General features: G+C 50.6%; 1 protein-coding gene across 4 annotated transcripts in view; it reads left to right on the top strand.

Annotated features, from left to right (window-relative positions):
• Positions 1–23,979, top strand: part of LOC108927079 (ADP-ribose glycohydrolase MACROD2-like) — a 141,777-nt gene that overhangs the window by 34,227 nt on the left and 83,571 nt on the right. For all 4 annotated transcript variants that reach the window (XM_018740108.1, XM_018740109.1, XM_018740107.1 and 1 more), the window contains exon 3: positions 20,447–20,477. In XM_018740108.1, the coding sequence (XP_018595624.1) occupies positions 20,447–20,477 (31 nt within the window). The remainder of the gene's footprint in view (positions 1–20,446; positions 20,478–23,979) is intronic.

The raw sequence follows: 23,979 nt of genomic DNA, 5'->3' as shown, positions 1-23,979 counted from the left end.
ATGTAACTTTCCAGGGTTTTCGGTCACAGGTGTTACGCGGTGTGCCGCGCGGACAGGTTTTCATACGAGACGAGACTCTTCCAGCACCGCGTTGTCTTTCCGCACAGAGTAATAAATCTTGTGTACAAATGTTGCTCATAAATGTGGACATAGAAGTCCACAGCTTTGTCTTTTGGGATCAATTACGGACAATAGGGGGTCCAGCAGTCAGGAGACACATGGAGGAGCAGCAGTGGACAGAGCTGCAGTGGAAGGTGTGGAGAAGCTCCTCAGATGTGCTTACGGAGCCACAAGGACAACGAGCAGTACTGTTCACTCAGGGCTCTTTCTAGAACACTCTGTGGGTGTGGGAGGTGGACGCTGAAGAAGCAGGACAGGAGACACACGGACTCCTTTGGGCTGCGGAGCTGGAGGACACTTAAGGACGCTGGACAGGCAGGACACCGAAAAGCTGGATGTTGGGTCCAATCGGAGCAGAACTGTCCCCGGAAGCTCGGATGATGAGACGGAGGTTTTCACACTTTGGACACATCGCGAGAAGGTTGGGGACTCTAGAGAAAACAGCGATGATGGGGAAAGTTGGAGGGAAAAGAAGATGATGAGCAGCACCAGGTAGATGGACTCAACAACAGTGCAGTGGACAGAGGTATTTAACACCAAGGACATGAGTAGAGGACAGAACTTTCTGGATGAACTCCTTATGTGGTCAACAAGAGAAGACATGGACTTTGCAGCACTGAAAACCATAGAAAAACAGTCTGTACCATGGTGAAAACACCACGTTGCTGAAGCGCAGGCGAGTCTGATCCTTGTTGCTCTTGAGTTCAGAGCGGGTGATGTTTTGAGTCGCGAGAAAGCTCGGGTCTCATTAATATTTCACAAATCGCTGGAGCTTAATATTACTTCTAATTTTATGCCTAATTTAATCAGGTTTGACACTCTTATCGAGGGTGACATGTAAAGCCTTCGTAGATGCGAGCGCTGCGTGTGACACGGAGCGTCAGAAAATTACAAAGTGCAATCCATATTCGACTAAATATTTAATACCTGGGACACTTTCTGTTTATGATAAGGCCAAATTAATTTTCCTTGAATACCTTAAATGTTGCAGCAGTAATTAATCCGCAAAGCCGCAGTCCACACAAAGCCGCCGAGAAGCGCGTCCCCTTGTCGGCGCAACCAAACGAGGCGAGGAACAAGGAGGCGATGGCTAGATACGGCAGCGGCGAGCGTTTGTGTCAATATTTGCGACGAGATGAACCTGTCGACACGTCCCGGGACGCAGCTGTTTGTTTTCCTGGGCGCGCGGAGCTCCGTGGGGGGGCGGGCGGGCGGAGGAGCGATTATGGATAAATTTCTCTTTATAAACGCGGCGTTGCGGGCGGCGCTCGGCAAACGCGGCCCTCCTTGATGGTCGGAGAGAGCGGCGTTGCGCGGCGCCTGGAGAGAGCTCCGACAGCGAGGCTTTCAGCCACCATTATTCTGCCATCGTTACGTGATGGAGGTGAAGGGGTGCGGGGTCGACTCGCGCCGGGGGCAGTCGGCTCTGCAGCCGTCGGAGATCAGCTCTCTCGCTCTCTCTCTGTGTCTTCATAAGTGTCTTGGCATGGGGTCCTCCGGCCTCTGGACGCCACTGGAGGCCCCTCGCCTTCATCAGCATCGCCTTTGTAATGATCATCCTCATCTCGCTGCTCATCTAATTCCCAGCATCATAATCATCCTCCTCCCTACGTCGATCAGCATAATAGCTGTTTTATTCTTCCTCTTATTTGGCACCACAGTCATAACCATCATCTTCCTTAGATATAATACTGCAATCATATTCCCCAAATCATCATCTTCCTCGTATTTATCATATTTAGCACTGTCGTAACCAGTTTCTTCTTCCTCAGCCCTCTAGTCGTAGTAATCATCTTCCTCTTCATATTCAACACCCTCATAATCATATTCCTCTTCTTCATCATGACCATTATCCTAACCAGTCATCTTCCTCATATTGTGCACCGTAACAGTATAACAATTTTGCTCTTATTCAGCACCGCTGTCATAACCATCATCTTCCTCGGATATGATACAGCAGTCATCGAAACCCTCACCATCCTCCTCATATTCAACGCCATTGAATCAGTTTTCTTTTTTGTCCCCATCAGGGCCATATCGACACTCATCCTCCTCAGATTCATACCATCAGTCTTCCTCTTCCTCATACTTAACATCTTCCTAAACATCACCACCTTCCTCGTCGTCCTTTTTTCTCCTTATTTTCAGCACCATCGTTACTTTCCTCGCCCTCATCCTCACGTGCAGCGCTGTCATTGCAATCGCAGCCTTCCTCACCATCCTTTTCTTACCTTCACCGCCGTAGTCGTGATTATCGTCGTATTTAGCACCGTCGCGACGATCACCGTCTTCTCAATACCAACATGATCGCGATGCTCATTTTTAATCTCCGTCGTCATTACGTAGCTCCTCGTGTTTTCGGAGAGTCTGTAGATGACGATGTGTTGGGCACAGCTGGCGCGTTGCTGCCGTGTAGCCGCCGCGTAGCCTGTGGCGAGGAGGCCGCAGCCTGTCTCGGAGATGCGTTTCGCTCCTCCTTCGTCCCTCTCCCTCTCCCTGCGATGCGATGCTTTTGGGGCCCAGGTGGGAGCGCTGCTCTCTGGACTCGAGCTCCAAGCGGAAGAGCTCCATGTTTTCCCTGCACATCACCATTCCGCACGTCATGGTTGCCATGCAAAATCGCTACTGTAATTAGAGAAGCAGATGGTAAATTTAGAAGCTAATTAATATGTAATCAATATTCATGGCGAGGAAAAAAAAAAAGCACGAGAGCTGCAATGCTTAAAATTCACATTAACGTAGAAACTAATTGCAAAACTCATTGGCGAACCTGCAGGGGGAGTGGGCCCATCGAGTGGCGTACTTCGGTGTCCGCTCATCTCCAGGATAACTGACTGTGATGCGAAGCTCTGCGTCAACATTATTCTTGCTGTGCCGAAGAGGTTAGATCTCCAGGAACATGAGCTGATGAAATCCAAAGCTGTACTTTGCTCTCTACGCAAGATGGGATTGATTCAAGAAAGGCGGAAATACCCTTCCGACCAGCGAAGGGTCAAGATGTTTGCGAATACGAAGCGGAAACGTGATATGATGAAGGCAATGTGCCGTAACAGCGTGGTCAAGTGCCACTGAGTTCATCTCGACTCTTGTTGACCACACAGAGTCCTTCGTTCCAGAAAGTTCTGTCCTTCACCTGTGTCCCTAGTGCTGGAAGCAGTGTCCACCGTCACTGTGGTTAAGTCCATCCATCTGGTTGCTGCTCATCCTCTTCTTCCTACTCCAGCTTTCTCATCAACACCGTCTTCTCATGACGTGTCCAAAGTGTGAGAACCTCAGTCTCTCCATTGATAGCAGTTCCGGTTTGATTTGGTCCATCATCCATCCAACGTTTATGTTTTTATGATGGGCCCGAGGTATGAAATCACCATCAGTATAATGAAATACTGCTAATACCGTGGAACATTCCGGCAAAATCCCTAAATCCTCTAAACCTGCTTGACGAATTGGTGGTGCTGGATGAATACGTGAATGTAACCCATGGAGAGATTTCACATCACATTGGGACTATTAACTGTCCCAGAAAGGGGAATCCCTTCTAATCGCGGGGACACCCGACTCCACATCAGCGCGAAGTGTCTGCGATTGGTGGAGAGAAAACTGCCGACTCCACCGACAGCCCCCATCTCCTCCTCCCCCTCAAAGGTCCCGGCCTGTCAATCGGCACGTGGAGGAGAAATCGCTGACCGTGACCTTCGGCGATGGGTGACCGTGATGTCACGAAGTCGTGGCCACGGTCGCCTCGCCATTCGTCATCTAGAGCTGCATCCAAGGCTAAACCCTCGGAACGTTCCAGAGACCGCAGCCTCGTCCCAGTCGTCCCTTTCGCTTTTTGAATATGTGCTCCGGCGAAAATGGACTCGTCTTGGCAGGACGCGGCGCTTGTGCTCGCGGGGGACTCCTCTCCAGTTACTGAACGGGGGAAACGGCGCCGTTCGACTGCCATCTCTGCCGCGCAACGCGGGAACCCGTCTGGCGTTCCTTTTCTGTCGCACTTGCTTTGACACTTTCCTTCATTCTTTGGTTAAATTACCTGTACGTGTGGTTAAATTACAGTGCCGTGACACTTGTAAGGTGCGGGTCCGTCCATCAGCGCTGATGCCGCATGTTGTGACAGCGTGGTGCTGTTTTAATTACCTAGGCGGCAAAAGGGCCTGATGGCCCCGCTTGTTCATTTACGTTCATTTATCTCGTACTTTACCCGGTGCAGCTTTCAGTGTTAACACTCCTTACGCTGATTTACCCATTTATTTTGCTGGCTAATTTGCACTGTATCAGTTGAGTGACAGGATCTTGATCAAGAGAACTATACTAGAAAGTAGGATGTGAACCTGGGTCCTTGAGCCCACCGCAGGTGGTGGCGCAAACCACTCCGCCACCTGCTGTCCTCTTCTCTACCTGTTGCTCTCGCAGATGTTCACCTCTCGTCGAGCATTCCGCGGTCCACCGTGCTGTTTTCCAGCTGACTTGCATTCGGGTTCGGTGTGCGAGTAACAATACCGCGGTAAAGATGGGTACAGTTGCAACGTAAGGAAAAAGAACGAACGGAGGTGTTTGCTCCTCACCTTTTAAAATCTTAACCCTAATCCCGGAGAGGGGTCGGGGGGGCACCTTTACCACTCATAGGCTCCGTGCGAAAGTGACCCCCCCCAGCCTGGAACCACAGTGACCTCGGTGTGTGGAGCCCCGCCCCTCTGAGATGGCACGCTCCATTGGCTGCTGAGTGGAGCTGTGGGCGGGGGGGGGTCACGCCCTTTTACCGTGGCAGCTCAATTAACGTTCAAAAGGGATCGATGCTGCCGAGGAGGGGATGGAGACGGGGCCAAGGGGGAAGGGTGGAAGTCGGGTGGGGCGAGATCATGATGGACATCGGGCGGACAGGTGCCGCTGACGTATCAGGCTCACGTGTGACACGGAGATGCGTTGTGGTGGTGCTCCGCCCCCACCGTCAGACGGGCTTGTGTTCAACAAAAGAGGTTCCTGGAGGAGCTCTGAGCTGCCAAAAACAAAAGTAGGAAGATGTTGTCCAGGAGAAGCTTCGAGGGCAGCCCCACATCATTATGTCCAGAAGAGAACAGCAGCAATGCATATTTATGAGGTATCTCTTCAGGTGAGCCCCCGCAGCAGGGTTTCCTCAGGTGCCTGAACCAATTGTAATCACCGGTGCACTGTCACACCTGTCGGCGTGTGTGTCCGTGTGTGTGTGTCTGTGTTGGTGTCGCACAGCCTACGGCAGTGCACCGCAACACGCTCATTTACATAAACAAATATAGCGACACCAGGTGCAGAGGCTCACCTTCCCCGCCCTCCTCGCCGCATCAGGACCTAGCGGAGATAGAGAAACCTCTGTCATTATTCTCCCCGTTTTCACGGTTAGCTTCTCTTTCAGAAATGTTTAAGTCTCGACACCTTGAATACTAATTTGCCGGCGACGACGACGACAACACCACCACCGCTGAAGCCGAACCTTGAAGGGTTGGTTGGGGGGGGGCTAATCAAAGCAGCTTCTTCAAAACAAAAAGTCTCCTGCACGCCATGAGTTGCTCCACAGACGCTCTTTCGCTTGTAGATGAAGAGAAACGGAGAGCCGTTGTCCCCCTTTGTAGTTCTCAAAGTCATATCGCGTGGGTTCGCTCGTTGGGCCTCCTATTTCTGAAGCGATGGCGGAGGCGGGGCAAATTAAGGGCTATGCAAATTAGTATGTGGGCAATCAGTAACCGTAATCATCGGGGCTGGTTTGTTGCGGTAACGTATGATCTGTCAACCCAGGATCCTACATCTGCTCTGGAGACGCCCTCCCCGCTGCCCAGCTGTCTCACGGGGCGACGTCCGTAACGCCGAGCGATTGTTTCTCGACCTTTTAGCGCGGTCGAGCGCAGTACCGCAGCTCTTACCTGGGGGCAGCGTGGAGCCGTACGCGTGGCATGCTGCTCCCGTGGAGGGAAGCTCCCCCTCCCTGTAGGTCCCCTAGTGACATCTGGAGGCCCCATGGCTCAGAGCAGACAAAGCAGCCCGAGAACGATAGTCGTTTCACCCTTGTTTTTTTGGGCTTGTCGGCCGCCGTCTTTCCGCATTGTCGCGTTCGAGTCTTGGATTCGCCTTTTTATTTGGAAAAAAATTGCATTAATTAACCCATTACATAATCACCCCGAGGGATTTAAGAGTAATATCTGGGGGCCGTGACAGCGTTGAGGATATCTTATTACACGCTGCCAAATTGCCCCGGGTAATTGGAGGGATAACCCTTATTAATGCTATTATTACTCAGGTCCCGACCCATAATCCTACTACAGTCAATTAGTGGTGTCGCAGGGCCCCCGAGGGGGGCACAGATTTATGTGTTTATGTTGTCAGGTGGGGCGGAGGCGGACAGAACAGCGACAGCCTCTGGCAAGAAACCTCACGCTCCGGTCCCTCCCTGCTGGGAATAAGGACGGATTCTCCTATGTACTTGTAGCCGGCGACCCGGCGCCGTCCTCGCGGCGCATCTCCTCATTGCTTTAGTTGTTCTTGGGTTTAGGCATGCTGTTGGATGGGCATAGAGGACTCCAAGATGCGTGCCTCAGTGAGCCTTGCCTTGGCGCCCGGGAAACGGCTGGTGGGAAATATTCCCTTCGGTCAGTTCTGCCGTGCGGTGAAATTCAGCGTAATGACGGAAGACAAGTTGGCGAACGCTCATTTGCGCCTCGCGGCAGGCAGAGACACGCAGCTCTCGCGGTGGGAATATTGCAGGACCCAGAGGGGTACGTGAAGCACTCGCGGCGGGGACCCAAACATTAGAAAGAAAGGGAAATGATAATCCAGCTTTACGCGACGGCCATCAGCGCTTGAGGTGTTAACGCAAACATCACCGCTGACATCATTAGAACCAAAAGAACCACCGTATGCAGCAAGGGGTGATGGGAGAACTCCGCCCACCCGGATTACATGGTTTGCTGTTAGTTTTTTGCGGTCTTTCAGACGAGAAGCATCTTCTGTGGACTTCGCATCGTCGTGTGGTGGTGTTTCGGATGGTGGTGCGTTATCTGCGTACCTGGGAAGGAAGGAGTTAAATCTGCGCACTGCGGTCTGGCAATAAGTGTAGTAAATCGGCAGATTTCCCTGTTCCGTACCTCGGCTTCTACAACATAAAATTGAGTTAATTAAGGAACGCTTAAGACTGCTTTTATAACCGTGCTGAAATGAGCACAGAAAGGCGTCTTTAATACCCTCCCGGAATTAAAAGTCAAAGGGAAACCTTATATTAGTCGCTCTGCGTTTTATGTATATGTTATCACGGAAATTACCTCGCCATAGTAATACTGTAGCTTCAACACCTACCAGTACGTAAAAGTTTGTCTTAACATGTCGGAGGCCTCTGAAGGTCATGGTCCGCATGTCCACCCCCCCGCGGTTCTGGGTTTCGGTTCCCCGCTTTGCTGTTGCCCCCCTGAACAAGGTACCGACAGTGCGCCAATAATGTAAAAGTTACCGTGCTGCAGACATGGGTAACTGTGAAGGTATTAGTTCACACAATTAAGGCACGTTGAAATTTAAAGCATTTATTGATTTTTTTTTCCAATTAAATATATATATTTTATTTATTGAATTTCCCTCTGGGATCAGTAAAGAGTGTCATTCACTCTTCCACTCATTCAGTCGCACTCTTTTTATGAAAAACAGCCCATAATGACTCCGCTTCCTCACGCCGAAACGAGACGCGGTGAAAACGGCCGCGGTTGCGAATCGCTGCTGCCCTCCTCGGAGTTCGACAAGCGTCCGCTGAAAGGCTCTCGCACTCATCGCACCTCTTTCGTGTGTGTTTCATATTTCGTGATGAGCTGGAATTAAGCGAGACGTCGTCACCCCCCCCGACATCTGCATACCCATGCGTGTATTTCAGAGGAACGAGAGTCGCACGAGGACCTCGGCATCCTCACCCTCAATGACATGAGTAGATGTTCACAGGAAGCCGCTCGCATCTTTTGCGCCTTTAGTTTGAGGAAAGGTGCGCCAAGATGCCTCTTTTTAATATTTGCATTATTCAGCCCGTTTCTGGTTCGCATTTTTGCTTTTCTTTCAAAGAGCTTTTCAGATGTCGCCTTTGAACTCTTGAAGGACTTTCTGGAAAGGAAAAAAGTGTTTAATTAGTTCCCTTGTAGAGTCGGGGGGGGCGCGGGGTTGCGGATGATGGAAGAGGGGCCGGATGCCACCGCAGAACATTCCGGAGTCTCTCTTGATGAAACGTGACATTAAATGTGAGTTTCGGAAACGACGCCACTTAGAAAAATAACTTTAAATTATTATTGAACGCTTGCCTGAGATTCGCAACTAAACACTTTTTCCTGCCGATTCAAAATGTCGTTTTCAACTGGCTCCCAGAACCGTAAATACCAGAGTGAGTTGTGAGCATTTGAGATAATTTACAGAAATGAGTGAAAAATACATTTATGGGACCGTTTGTATGTTATTACAGCACAGAGAATGGAATGTAGTAATAGCTGGAGGCAAGAAAAAATGAAACGCAGCACTGCACTGTAAAAGATAAAGTATGCGTACGACCACCCCCTTCCCTTGGTTTTGGAAAGTTAGTGTAATATTTTTGAAATTTTTTTTTTGTTTATTTCCCTGCATTTGATATCTGTTGTGTACTGTCGCTTTAAATGGGTTGTGCCCTCTCATTTTGTGTGCTAGAAAATGAAAAAGTTGTCTTAAGACCTTTGATAACCATAAAATGTTTTTACATTAAAATATTATGCACACACTTTTTAAATTTCTTTAGCTTTTGCTTTTCAGTTAAAATTCATCCCTGCAGGTCTAGTCAAGGGGGGGCGCCGTGGCGCAGTGGGTTGGACCAGGTCTGCTCTCCGGTGGGCCTGGGGTTCGAATCCCGCTTGGGGTGCCTTGCGACGGACTGGCGTCCCGTCCTGGGTGTGTCCCCTCTCCCTCCGGCCTTACGCCCTGAGCTTCCGGGTTAGGCTCCGGTTCCCCGCGACCCCGTATGGGACAAGCGGTTCGGGTAGTGTGTGTGTGTGTGTGTGTGTGTGTGTGTGTGTGTGTGAGGTATAGTCAGTAATAAATTTCTTTTAGTGACATTTGCTCACAGAAAAGGAGTTGGGGTATCGGTGGAACGGGTGCAGTAGGATTGCATGTACATACAACATAAAAACGTTTGTAAAATACCTGTAAATGCAAATAAACCTGATGATAATTCTCTCTCTCTCTCGCTCTCACACTCACACACACGCACGCGTCACCTTTATATATGTCCGCATGATGCGTCTTGGTGTCAAAATAGAATCATTTTTTCGTATTGGTTTCCCATTCATATTTCCTTCAGAAGGTCCATGTGACTGCAAATCGTATGTAATCTTCTCAGCAGAAAAATGTATAATTTCTTTCTATAACATATTTCCCCAAAAAAGCAGAGATAAAATTTGGTTTTTGTTTATGAATTAAAATTTCTAATAACAAGCACTGTTACATTAACGCGCCTTGAGTCCTGCCTTGGATTTCCGTTTCGTTCCTCTGCAGCAGCACACAAAAGAATGAACCGAACGCCTTATTCAATTTATAATGTCATACCTCTCATGATAAATACAATAAAACATTTAATAAGACCATTACCCGCATGTCAGAGTAGAGATCTTAATCAATGTAAAGTTCAAGGCTTTAAAGAAATTGATTTGGACATTTTATTATAAAGGCTAGATTGTGGAGCAGATAGCACGAGAGCTGTTCCATTACTCGGACTGTCAGCGCCGAGCCGTGTCCCACGGGCCCCCCCATTCCCCCCCCCCCACAAACACATTGCCGGGCAGCCGCAGAAAGGCCTTCATCCCGCCGACGCAAAGCGATCGATGGAATTTGTTTTGGGGAGAAAAAAAAAGGCCAAAGAAAAGCAGAGACGTTGCTCGCGCCGCTTTTCGGGCCCCTCTTGACCCCGTTTGGTGTCGGAACCCGAGGTGCCGGAACCCGGGCCTTTCGGGAAACGCCAAGCTCGTTCCGCGGTACCGGTGAGAAGCGGTGCTGAGCGCGGGCTGGAAAAGCCCGCCGTGGACTCCTCCCTCCATATGGATTTTAATATTAATAGTAATATTTTTCTTAATTTTTCTCATTAGGAGACAAAGTTGGAGGCACCGTGCAGGAGTTGGAAAGTGTTCCTACTGGTTCCCTCCTGCACGGTGCCTTTATCCCAAAGGGTGAAGCGAGTGGCAGGAGATGTACTGATGGACAGGAGCTACTCGGGCCCCAGCAGAGCCTCCTGCACCCGCCCTTTGATACCCACCTGGTGTCGATCGGCTCGACCGCCCCCCCCCCCCCCCCACCCCCCAGCCATAACAGCCCTAATGGCACCTAATCACCAGTCAAAACACTGGCGGCGCCATCGAGCGCCTGCGGGGGGGCTGTACCCCTTTTCATTTACTTATGGAGTCTTTTGCTAGCTGCGCCCTCCCCCCCCACCCCCCACCCCACCGTGCCCCCTGCCCCCAGCTCAAAGTCTGATTACTTCCAGAGACGGCTGAACGATGAGACTCTGCCAAGGACAGAGCTCTCCCGTCACGCGGAATAGACGCCCTTAATCCCGCGATTTGCCAGAAAGAAACGGAAAACGTAATAAGTTTCTCTTGTGAAGGGTTCCTTCAGTTACACGAGCTTCTCTGCGTCGTAGTTTATTACTCCGATCGGTGCCGGGCGCGGCGAGGCGAGTCGACACGGGGCTCCTTGTGTCCACAGAATAAGGACACGCCGTGTCCAGTGCGACCTTTGATTTGATGGAAATGACAGGCGGCTGGTGTCATAACACAACTGGTCCCTCAGCTAAGAACACAGCTGGGATTGGAACTTTGTTTGTAACTCACTTTGTTCATAACTCCAAACCCACTAAGTCGTGATCAATAAAAGCTGAATGATGAAGACATTGCTCAGTTTACTTGCCCGTCTTAGATTTACCTGTAAAAAAAAAAAAAAAAAGAAAAAAAAATTGCACGACTTTTCGATTACTTCGAGCTACGTTAAAACTATTTTAATATTACTTAACAATACATGATGTCTGCAAACTCCTATTTTGTGTGCAGCTTTTATCGATTCGTTCCTTGAACATGTGCAACATTCCTCATCTGCACGTTTAGAAACATCAGGGCCGAGCTGTAAACGCTGGAAGCGAGTTGAATTAAGGCGGTCCCACGCACCTGTTCCGTTTGTTCCCTTTACTGCCACCTGTTGGCTCGGAGGATAAACAACTTCAGAAAATAGATAAGCCAATAACGTAATGAAACGTATCGGTGCGAATTTACCCGGAAAACGTCGGGACCTTTACAAACAGCTGAGTCATAAATTCTTAATCTGAGGAGCCGGCGTGTTTATTAATCACGCACAAAATCACATTGCTGGTATTCAGGTTGTGCACGAGCGCGGGAGGCCACAATGTGTCGAACCAGACGCCGCGCGCTCCCGATGGCTCCGGGGTCACGCGAAGAGAGGCTGCCCATGTTATCGGTGAAGCGGGAAGCCGTTTACTTTACCTGCCTACAGGTGATGCCGTAAGTGCTGCGAAGCGTCACCTGAACGAACTGCCGCTTTGACCTCGCGCCCGAGCCGCCATGGTCACCGCACAGCTTCTTCCTAAGCGCGGAAACTAACGCTCGTGTGCGGAGGTCATTTACATTTTACATTACAGAAACCCCAGGTGTGAGAAAACGACACCCAGTTCCCGAAAGCAAGGAAAAATATCTGCTTAGACCCGCATTTAAACCGAGATGATAAAATAGTACCCTTGATTAATCATTATCGCTCGCTTTATGAATGTTAAACACTACTTTACTAATACTGCATCCATAAAGAGTACAGAAGGTCCCTGCTATAACACATTAATACACACTCTTACAGTAAATAGGAAATAATAAAAAAGGTCATTAATGTGCACTGGGTATCGCCGATTTCCACCGTTGTGGCACTAAATGTCGTTATGAATCAGTACCCAAAAATCATAAAAATTGCTTGGGGGGGGGGGGGAAGAGAAACCAAAGCTATTTTCCAGCATTTCAGGTGCTTTTCAGAGCGAGGAGCGTATTGAGGATACTGCACACGCATCACGATGGCACAGTAACGGCAGTCGCGGCAGGAGGAAACGAGCAACACGTACCGTACCGTACACCAAGGTACGTAACGCTGCGCTGTCTCCGTGTACAACACCTTCCGTGGCACAAAATGCAGCGATATCAGCGCTTTTGTCTCGAGTTAAAACGTTTCGCTCTGTGGGTCTAGTGACGTGTTTGTGGGGTTAAAGAGTCTTGCAAAGAAAACATGGTTGCGGAAAAGGTGCGACATGTACGCGGCATCTGGCTAAGTAACTCGTGCACCTTCAGAGTATAGTAAAGGGCAGTACAATACGGTACAGTACAGTGGGACCCGTCTCCATTGATCTCCACCTGAATAACTTCCATTCTGAGCTTCTGAGACTTGACCTTCGCTATGAAATTGCATTCCTCCAGAAAAGTACTTTACGAAGGGCCTGTGCGGCACGTCTTTCTCGCCTCACCTTTGCCCGTCTTGCCGACAATATTACCGCAGTAAATACAGCATAACCTTGGAGTAAGTTAAATCTGTGTGCTGTTCTTCACCTGCCTTTTATATCCCCTCGCTTTTGACCTCTTTGTAAAATTTAACGACGGAAAACACAGAGCGATGGGAATAACACCTGTTTTGATGCAAATCTGGTCATAAAGATTATATTGCGGCGCTCGCTGTACGGTACTGCGGTCCACTTATACCGTATTGAATTGGCCACAGTTGCTTTGCATATTATTAGTCTTCAAAAAGTTGCTGTTTCAGAGTTGGAGATCAACGTACCGGAACAGTGGAACCCCTGCTGTAATGGAAATGGTAGGACTGTGTAAGTGCTGACAGTCCTTTTATAGTCAGTCACTCAGTAAAATGATGGTAGGTGTTGCACAGAGACACACGCGCTCCTGTAGGTTCTACTAAGACGCCCCCTTTTGCCGATATGTGATTAGTTCTCTGCGCTCCAGTTGCTTGTTGCATATTTATGCGCTCATATTCGATGGAACTGTCTTAATAAGTAGGTTTTTTGTATGTTGTACCTACAAACCCCGCTCTGAGCTGCGTGATGGCTGTTAACATGAATGCCTTTCCTCTCGTGTGTGTGAGAGAGAGAGAGAGAGAGAGAGAGAGACGTTTAATAAGCAGCTCTTTAGCCGCACGCCCAGCACTCTTACACCCCTGCCGTATTTCGGCTCTATTGTACTGGCTCTCCCCTCTGGAGCGTGATTCATAAGACATTTAAATTTATTCATTTACACTTATTAATTTAGCAGGCGCTTTCCTCCAAAGTGACATTCAGTGATTATTAACTAGTATTTATGTGACTCTTTTGTCCAAAGCAACTTAAAATGCTGCATACGCAACACCAAACTCCAGACAATCATTCGCCCATTTATACAGCAGCGCAATTACACACAGACACACACACACACACACACATAAATGGCAGTTTAGGTTCGCCAATCCACTTGAAATACTTGTTTTTAAACAATAGGAGGAAACCAGAGCACCTGGAGGAAACCCACGCAAGCACGGGGCAAACGTGCAAACTTCACACGGCCGGCGCGGGGGTCGGAACCATGTCCAAATGCACAGTCCGGGCGCTGTGGTACCCCAGTGCTACCTTCGGTGGCGCCGTGCTGTCGGTTTCGGTTCTGTTAGTAAAGAGACCCCAAGCTGTTGACCCCCCCAGGTCACTCCAGCGCTGCCGGACCATTCCGGCAAGGCCGACATTCACCTGCAGGTTGCCGCTTTCCCGAAACCCTCCCCGCCGGTCTGGGGCCGGTCATCTCACGCTTGTCACGTTTCGGTCGCGACTCCGCGGTGTGACAAATTACGGCGGGCGACCGGACTCCCGCAGACCCGGAGGAGCGACTCGGACTCCTCGTTCCCGCCGCGTCACGCGGCACATGACGGATGTGTGCCGCTGCTCGGCGCCGCTCCTGACTGGCTTCGAAGCCACCTTGACGTCTCAAAAAACGGCGGCAGCGGATCGAAGCCTGGCGCCGACGCCTTCGCGCCCCTCAAAGATGGCCTCGGAAATTGACCCGCGCGGTTGCGCGTGCCGAATCCCCCTCCGGCAAAACGTAGCAGAGGACACGGCGCTCTACTTAGCCGAGATATATGCGCGCTGCGGTGTGATTGATTAACGGAGCGCGGCACTAACAAACTCGCCTCCCCCTGGACCGGATTCCAAATGCTCCCGAAGCAAAAGGAGGGGAAAATAAACAAACGGGTACGGGGCGCGTGTGAAAGCGCGAGCCGAGTCGACCGCTCCCCTCTTAATGAGCTGACAGGTCAGAAATAATAGGCGGCGCTCGGCGTTGTAAGTCAGCGAAGCTGCGGATAATGTCACAACTGCTAATTAGCGACGCGTTGGTATAAATAGAGCCGCTAGCCGACATACAAACTGATGACACGATGCCGTTCGTAGTGACACAAGTGTGTCGGTGGGAATTTGGCACCGCTTTAATTCGGCCTCCGACGTCCATCTTGGCCTGCGGAGCGACTCTTATTCGTTTCTGTCGAAGGCAGGCTTGCGTGGTTCAATCGCGGTTCACGCGAACGTGCTTTGAAAGCAGTCGGCGAAGATGCTAAATATTGATTCGAATCGAGTAGGTTTACGGTCGCGGTCGACTCGGAGCGTTCGTTTGTCACCCGGACCGGGTTCGCGGCAACGAAAAGTGAAAGTAAAGCGACGATGCGTCACGGATCCGCGATCGGACGCTATCGTTACGGGAAGCCTGGCGCGCGAAGCTCCGGGGGGCCCGTTTGTTAGTCGGAGCTCGGCGCGGCCTCGGAACCTCGGCGATTCTCTTTGGTATTTGCCGTGAAATTGAACGGGTTGCCCGAAGGCCTGCGAAGAGGCCAGTTTCCGTGAGGCATTTCGACAAGTTTCTAGGCGCTGACCAACAGCTGGGCGGCTAATGCGGAAGAGCGCTCGTCTTGCACCGCTTACGCCATTCGCTTGTATTCTAACAGTTTATGGATTATCTTGAAGGGGCGTAGGGGCGGCTCATCTCCTAAATGCGATGGCTCGCGGCTCGTCGGTGGTTATTTGGCGGGTTTTTGATTCGCGCGTACCCCGACGGCCGAGAGCGAAGTCTCCGAAACGGCGCGCGACCAAACCCGCGCTACGTTGCGACAGCGCCGCGTCCTTTACCGCCTTAGCTAATGCAGAAACGCTGCTTTTTTCCGGATGAATTGATTCTCTTTATCTCAGAGCGGGGAGGAGCGGCCGCGCTCAACGCAGGTGAGACGCGGTCGCCGGCCATGATGCCGATCGCCTGACACGGTCTTGCGAGGCTCCTTTTCTTTCGTTTTTTGCATTTCTCTTTTATTTGCAGCGATGCGTGCGAAAACGCACTAGAACGCTCCTTCCCAAGGGGATGAATCACAGCTATTTCGGTCCAAAAAGGCGCCGTGTGCTCAGCGAAGAGCCGAAAGCGCTGGAACAGCGCGGTGTGTATCAGTCACACAGTCGGCCTGCTTTAATTACACCGCCGAGATGAGCACGCTGGTGCGGGCTTTAACTAAAGATTAACATGTCATTTATTTTTGCACTCGAATAAATTACAACAGATAATAGATTTCACATAGTACGTCTGGGGGAAATTACTCAGGCTTTTCTAAGAAAGCGACAGAAAAGCCTTTTATGTGACTGGTAGCTCTTTTATTGTGAAGCGGAGGTGGCGGCGTGGGGAAGAAGTGACGGGGGCGAGGTTAACGTTTCGCTAATGGGTTTATAACTGATCCGCCAGGTTGAAGGACAGCAATTGAGAAACCCGGCGCATTTGTGACAAACTATTAACCGACGCGTCGAGCTGCCGATCGGGTCTCGGCTTCCTCCTCGACGCCGTCTCCGGGACGAGCCGAAAGACTTCCGCGCGCGTTTCCGTGGTGGCATTTCTCCGGTATTTTGGGGCTCTCTTCCCTCGTGGCACGTTTGACAGTATCGGTGCTACCGAACGGGAGGGTGTCGGATTCGATCGAAGCAGGACCGTCATCGGAAGGTTTTCGTCCCGAGCAGGTTGGGTTCTCTAGAAAAGATGGTAATGATGGGAAAATTTGAGGGCGAAGAAGAGGACAAGCAGCAGCCAGATTGATGGATTCAACTACGTTGACGGTGGACTCAGCCCTTTAACTCTAAGGACGCAAGTGGAAAACAGGCCTTTTGGGAAGGACCCTGTATATGTGGTCAACAGCAAAGGACACCGAGTGGACAGCCAACTCCTCTAGCTGTCCCACCTGTGGTTCGACTCGATGCCGTTCCACACGTTTTCTGTAGTTGCAACTTATCAACATCGGTCATTTCTTTGCCCAACTCGGCTTCGGTTTTCATCCCCCCGTCCCGTGCCCCGCGCTCGCTGTCTGGACACACCTCTATTTAACCGAAAGTGGACGTGAGAAGTGCTCTGATATAGTGCTACTCCAAGGGCCCTTGCAGCGAAGTGTCTGCGGCTTATAATTTACAGTGATTTTGTGGAGAATTGTATTTTCATTTGACGTATTGATTTCCAAAGGCATTCCTCTCAGCAGTGATCTGTGGCCTCGCACTCAAAGTCCAAGAGAAACTTTATCACAGGTGGAGACTGTATGTGCCGCCTGCAGCGCCACCACCTGGGGGGTGTGTGTGTGTGTGTGTGTGTGTGTGTGTGTTTATATATATATATATATATATATATATATATATTAGTTATATATAGGAAACTCTGGCTGCCTGCCTCATCCATGTTTCATACAGCACCGTTTCTTCTCCTTCGAACGTAAACCCGAGAAGGCCAGAATTTCTGTAACAGATGGAGAGCCCGCGACCGTGATATTGACCTCGACAGCTGGAACTTTGGGGCGAAATGTGGGAATAAACAGAAAGACGGCGGCGGAAAGTGTGAAAGGAGGCGCGGGCTCCCTGCGGGTCGGGGGTCTCTCGAACCGTTACCGTGACCGACGTTTGGACAGATGAAAGACAGAAGCAGGTGTGGCGGCGTGGTTTGGATTGCTGGAGAAGTGCGGTCAAGGTGACTCGCCTGTCCCTGTCCTGGTCAGTTACACGAGTGTATTTTATGCCGCGTTCTAGTCGCTGCTGGAAAGGTCTTGAATAAGATGCCTTTAATGCACCCTGTTGCCATGGCACCCGTGCAATTGTGGTATCTGATATACCTTGCACCTGCCACCAACAGACTGGTCATGGCTCATCGCCACATTTTACCATGATATTTCATCGGATCAGATCCTTCTACATTCTCTAAGCAGTTTTTTATGCTGATCTGTACTCTTGTAATGAACGCCCTTCTCATGTAAACCCGTTTTTTTGCGTCGTATTAATGAACGGGGCCGATAATAAATACAGGATCCAAAGCGCATATTCGCCCCGGTGTGGCAAATTAACGGCAGCTCTGGGGAGGAATTCATCTTAACTGTTTATTAACTAAGTTCAAAAGATGGATGCAAAAGCAGACACGGTGCGGCAGGCCTATGGATCATCGTCTGGTCGCGTGCCGAAGTCAAGAGCGATCGGGCTGTTTTCGGGCCGGCCCGAGCCGCCGCAGCCGCTGCCGAGCTTTACAGTGTAATACCCTTAATAGGTGGGTAACTTGTTTATAATCCATTTCAAAAAGACAGCAATAAATATCAAATGTTTGCCGCCGTTCCCTGTTGTGCAGTGGTGCCCGACAGCGACCCGAACGGTATTCTTTCGCTGTTTAGCGAGCGGGGTGTTGCACCCCAGCAGCGTCACGCCATCATGTGGACACGTGGCACATTTTGTCCTCCGGCACGAGGGATGTTAATCACATTTGCATTTAGTCACTCGGGCAACTTGGCATATCTGACATCACCTTGGGCAAAGTACCGCATTTACACAGCAGGGTAATTTTTACAGTTCGAATTCTCGAGTAAATACCCTGATCAAGGGTACAGGAGCAGGAGGTGGGGTTCCGACCCAGTTCCTTCAACTAAAGGGAAGTAGTTGCGCGATCTTGTACAGCCTGCTGTTCCTGCTGCTGTTTTGAGGAGGGGGGGGTGGAGGAGCCGTCGCTACGCTCCTTGCAGCGCGAGAGTAGAAACACTGCATTACGGAGGACCGTGACCGTGATCGCTTTGGAAGTGGCTGGCAGAAAAGAGCGGGAAGTGACCTCCAGGCCTGCGGTGGGAAGCCGACTGCTCGCCAGAAGGCAGCGGGACAGTCTGTGTGGTTATTTTCGACACCGGCGTGTCTCCCAGCGTCCGTCCCGAATGGACCGCGGGTCCGGGAACAGAGGGGGAAGAGGTGGGAATTAAACCAGACGGCGTCGCCTTCGCGCCCGGCGCTGCAGGAACCGGACAGACAAACCGAAATGGAAGGGACTCGAGAACGCTGCTGCACTCGCACCCGGTACGGCGGGTAGCTCTCGCCCAGGGGGCCCTTCCCTAATTAGGTTGTAAACATCCTATTTGCACCTCTCACCGCGTGCGCCGCGGCACTGCTTTCGGTTCCAGTTTGCACCTCGCTCGCCGACGGCCTCCCTGCTGGTGTCGCTTCGCCGAGCGCACGCAGCTGTCTGCGGGACCCGGGTCTCACGCCCGACACAAATGAAATGTGGCAAAATAGGTGTGGGCCGAACGCGGCGAGAGCGGCGCCGTTATTATAACTCGGTGGCTCCCCTCCTGTCCTTGACGGTGTCTTTAACTTTATAACCGTGTTATTTTTTTGGCAGAACAAAAAAAAAAAAAAAAAAAAATGCTGTTTTGACGTGTCTTTGGGTAGAGGAGGAACTCATGATGTCTTTCACCTGAAACCCACTGGCCCTTTATTTGCTGTCAGAAAGCAAAGTAGAAAACTGAAGCATTTATTTGTTGGATTATTTTCTCCAAGGTGACTTACAATGTGAGGTTTGTGCTGTGAGCTACACTGATTTACCCATTTATACAGCAGGGTACTTTTTACTGCATCGGTTCAGAGTAAATGCCTCGATCGGTGGCACTAGAGCCTGAGGTGGGTTCAAAGTCATGAGCGCTTTAACTGCTGCGCCCCCTGCTGGCCGACGCAGTGAGGTCATCATCAGATGGCCACCAGCTATAAATGACAATAATTTTTCGAAACATATAATCCGTTGTACTGTTCATGTCGAGATCAGTTCAACCCCGACGGTCTTCAATTATCTGACAAATTATTACGTTCCATGATTTACGTGATTGCGACACCGGAGGATACGTGTCGGAGAGGGAACTGTCGCTAAACGGGCGCAGATTTGAAACCTAACGACTTTGCTGTGATCACGAGGACATTAATGGTATTATTTGCACCATTTGCCCATCGCGGGGCAGATTTAATCGGCGCCTGTACGGCCCTGTCACGGCAAGCGAGTCCCGCGGCTTCCGTTAAATGACACGCGAAGAATCGCATATCGCAGTCGCCGCTCCGCAAATCCTCCTCCTCACCGGATTAAAATGTTTTGCCCCCCAGCGTCTCGCCGCACCGACGGAAAAATCGCGGAGGCCGGAGCCGTCGACACCGGAAGGCCGTTTCGGCTCCCGTGGAAACGTCGGCATAATAATTCCCGACGCTCGACTGCGCGAACGCTGATAAATGTCCCAGAATAGAATCCCATCTCTTTTGCCCTATAGGTCCAGTGGCCACTGCGATCCGTCCCTCTCGTCCTCGCAGGAGGGGTGGGGCCGGAGCGCCGCCGTCCGTTTGCACGTCGCATTTCTCCTCGTTTAATGTGACATTATAACCGCAGTAAATACTGTCAGCAGTTCTTCAAATGCATTCTTACTGACACTAGTGGTTGCAGCACCTGAACCGGGTTCGAATCCCTCCTCCTGCTGCAACCGCCTTGATCGCGGTCCTTCCCCTGAACTGATACGGTACAAATTACCCTGCTGTGTAAATGGGTAAATCAGTGCAAGTAGAACAGCGTACAAACCCCACACTCTAAGTCATTTTGAAGGGTCCACCAAGTAAATATATTGTAAGCAGCTTAGAATCTAACACTGGAGGAAGGTATCCACTAAATAATAATAATAATGATTAATTTATGTGGTACTTTTCTTCAAAGAAAATTACAATGTTTCTATACTGAGGCACATGGATTTTCCCATTTGTACAGCTGAGTAATTTTTGCTGTATCAATTCAGGGTAAATACCTTGATTGGGAGCAGGTTGGGAGTTCGACATGTGGCAGCTACTACCCCCCCCAACCCCCACCCCCCCACGCGCATCTCTGCTCCCGTGACTTTCCTCCTGCAGCCGAACATGCGACACGTGACACTGGACTGACTGTCGTTTCTCTCCCTGTCTCCGCAGGCCTTCCCATGTATATCCACTGGTATTTACGGTAAGTTTTATTGTTTTTCGCCGCCAGACTTCTGTGTCTCTGCCACCTCTCAGATCTCATGTAATTATGTGTGGAGATGCAGAGAAATGTCAGCGTGTTCTCCATCATTATCAGAATACAGTGCTTCGAATCGCACACGCGGACGCGCTGCTGCTACTGCCTGTCCGACTCGGAACATCCGTCAATTTGCAATAACCGGTCGCTCGGTGAGGGCCGCGCCGGTCGGCAGCCAATCGCAGGGAACGGGGGCAGGATATTTACATATCATTTGCATTTATTTGCATATCAACATATTCTTCAAAACAACTTAGTGTTCAGCTACTTGCGCTGATTTACCTATTTATGCAGCAGGGTAATTTTAACTGTAGGAAGGCAAGGTAAGTACCTTGATCAAGGAGGTGGGATTTGAACCCGCCAGTGAATAACATCATCCTGGGCCGCCCCCATTTCCGGCTGTCGCCGAACGATAATTGGGAGCTCGTGGGGGGTGGGGGGCGCGGAAATTAGGACTCGGCCGGGAGTGGTGGTCCAGTCCATTAGGCCGCCGGCTCCCATGTTGGCCTCGCCCCCCCCGTAAACAAACGGGAACCTGCCGACCCCCTGAGGTCGCCGGCTGTCGTAAAGGTTATTAAGCAGTGCTCTTGTAGCCCATCAGTCAGCACCACGCGACCCGGGTGCGAAAGGATTGGTGCTTTGACAAAACAGCCTGTGGTTCTGGAGTCGGGGGGGGGGGGGGGTGAAATTGGTCTCGCTCGCTCTCTATCGCTCTGTCTCTCTCTCTCACACCCCCCCTAGCAGAGAACATCCCCACTCTGGAAATGAGTTCTTTGCTCTCTGAAAAATGCTGCCGCTCATCCATCTGTTTTTTTATTTGAACTCCTACATCCTGCATTTTATCAGCTTCAGCTTCATCCTTTTTAGTGTCTAATTATTCTGAATATAAGAAAACATTTGCGCTCATGCACGGCCGAGCAACGGATGAGCGAAAGATGGGGAAAGAACCATCAATCGTTTGCTCTTGTCAACCCCGCAACGTAGCAACGACGACAACAAACAATTGTTCACAATGAACAACAAACAACAAGGAGAGGAGTCGCTGGGAGGGCGGACGGACGGACGTCGCCTGGTTGTTAGTCTCGCCGCCTTTGACCGCGTCATGGGTGTCTTGACAAAGCGGTCGATGATCCCTGCCTCTCGTCAGACGTAATTTACTGCTCGCCGGCTCATTCGTTTAATAAACTTTCATTACTCTCAGAGGCCTCTGTCTAATCAGGCCTGTCAGGCGCGGTGGGATAATGAGCGAACGTGTTGCCGCCGTGTGAGGCGAACTCCTTCGGGTGCCGCGGCTGTCGGGGTTTCGCTCCGGTCTGCCGAGGGTCAGAGGTCGACGTGCCAAGGATGGAGGAGGAGGCGGCGTTTCGACGTCGATCCCTCCCTCCCTCCTTGTTTACCGTGCCGGAGCAAGTGCTGCCGGGAGAACTTTCCAGAAGGGCGGACGCCGGAAACGGTGCCGAACACACTGAAGCGGTGTTTTCGGGATGAAACGTTCGCTGACCGAACGCTCCGACGTCCCCATGCCGGCGAGGCCTCGACACGCCGCGTCCAGACAAACAAAAAAATTGATACGGGTTCATTAAACTCCAACACTATTATTTTTAGTCTTTTGAGTCTTTTCCGTCACTTCTGCAGATGTTAAGTGTCTGTTTGAGACAGCGACGGTCCCTCTGATATGGACTTCAATAGCGTCCTGCCTCTAATGCGCTGTTGTCGCTAAGGTACATGAAAAGGTATTTTTAGGGAAAATTTGCATAACAGAAACATTTCACTTGTGTCTGTTTGTGCTGGAAAACAATCGGGAAAGTACAGAGAAGTGCAGGCGTGTTCGACAAAGTCACGCAGGACTGCGGCTTTAATTCGGGCTTCGCCGGGTTCACGGGTGGTGTGCCGTGGGAGATGGTGGACGGCGCGTGTTCCTCTCCTGTGGCCGGGTAAAGGAAGTGGAGCGTGACCCCCGTTGACCGGCAGCGACTCGCACGCGTGCCGTTCCGTTCGGCCCCATCGGAAAGCGGGCCAGGCCGGATGGGGGAACCGGCCGAGCTCTCCGCTCCCTCGGTGCGACCGCCCGCCGTCCTCGCGATGCCCCCGTATCCCGGCGTTCCGGCTGTCGCCCCCTAACGGCCGGCCTTACGCAGGGTCGTCGGCGTAACTCCTCGTGTGAGAACGGAGGACCGAGGTCCCATCCGCCGAATAAAGGAAACGTCCGTCATCCGAGTGGCTTCGGTTTTGTTTCCGGCGAAACGCTGTTTCCTGCGGTCTTCTCCGTTAACGTTTTGAGTAAACCGTGAAATTTATTCTCTCAAACGTAACAAAGGTGACAATTTATGACCACGGAATGGCTTTCATTGTAATTTTAAATTAAATTTGTCTTTATTTATTTTTTTTTTTTTTTTACCTCCGATCCTTTGTCCCAGTTTTGCGTCTCCGCGAGCCCTGCAGCCGAAGGCAGCTGTGCCCTTGACTCTGCGGCGGGCCGGGATTGCGGGACCACTGGAGCGGTGCGCCCTGCTCTCTCCGCCCGTGATGGAGTGTGGGCTCGGCTGCAGAAATAACACAGCGTCACCTGGGTGCTCATCAGGCGCTCGGCGCGGCGCAGATCCCATCACCGCGCTGCGCAAAGACAAATCTTCCTGGGCCCGCGGTATTCCCAGCATAGGATAAAACGGGAAGGAGCCCGGCAGGCAGCCCAATGACTCCGCCAGGGCCCCGCAGCCACGCCGCAACGCCGCCGCTTGACAGATTGGGTTTCGATGAACTCGCGCTCCATGTGGAGCGCAAATGAGATGGAAAGAAGGGAAAAGAAAGTAAAAGTGGATGTGTTCACGTTTTGGGAGATCGTACCTGAAAAAGTAACTTTTTTGAAAAATTCTGTCGCTCTGCTGTGGATTTGAGGGGTGAACTTGAGAAGCGTGAGGGAGGAAAAGGTACTGCGGCATCTGGGTTCAACTGCGTGTGATTGTGTAAAGGTGGGATGCTTCTAGTCCTTCGGTTCAGGATGATTTTAGTCCTTCAATTTAGAATGAATTTAGTCCTGCGGGATGATTTTACTCCTTCGATTTAGGATGATTGTATTCCTTCGGTTCAGGATTATTTTAGTCATTTGGATCAGGATGATTTCAGTTCTTTCGTTTATGATGATTGTAGTCTTTCAGTTCAGATTAATTTTAGTACTTCAGTTTAGAGTGAATTTAGTCCTGCGGGATGATTTTACTCCTTCGGTTCAGGATGATTTCAGGCCTTCAGTTTAGGATGATTTTAGTCCTTCTGTTCAGGATTATTTTAGTCATTTGGATCAGGATGATTTCAGTTCTTTCATTTATGATGATTTTAGTCCTTCAGTTCAGATTCATTTTAATACTTCAGTTTTGAATGAATTTAGTCCTGCTGGATGATTTTACTCCTTCGGTTCAGGATGATTTCAGGCCTTCAGTTTAGGATGATTTTA

The sequence above is a fragment of the Scleropages formosus genome, chromosome 4, assembly GCF_900964775.1.
Source record: "Scleropages formosus chromosome 4, fSclFor1.1, whole genome shotgun sequence".
Taxonomy (NCBI): Eukaryota; Metazoa; Chordata; class Actinopteri; order Osteoglossiformes; family Osteoglossidae; genus Scleropages; species Scleropages formosus.
The sequence above is the reverse complement of the archived record's forward strand: the minus strand, read 5'-3'. Positions and strand labels throughout refer to the sequence as shown.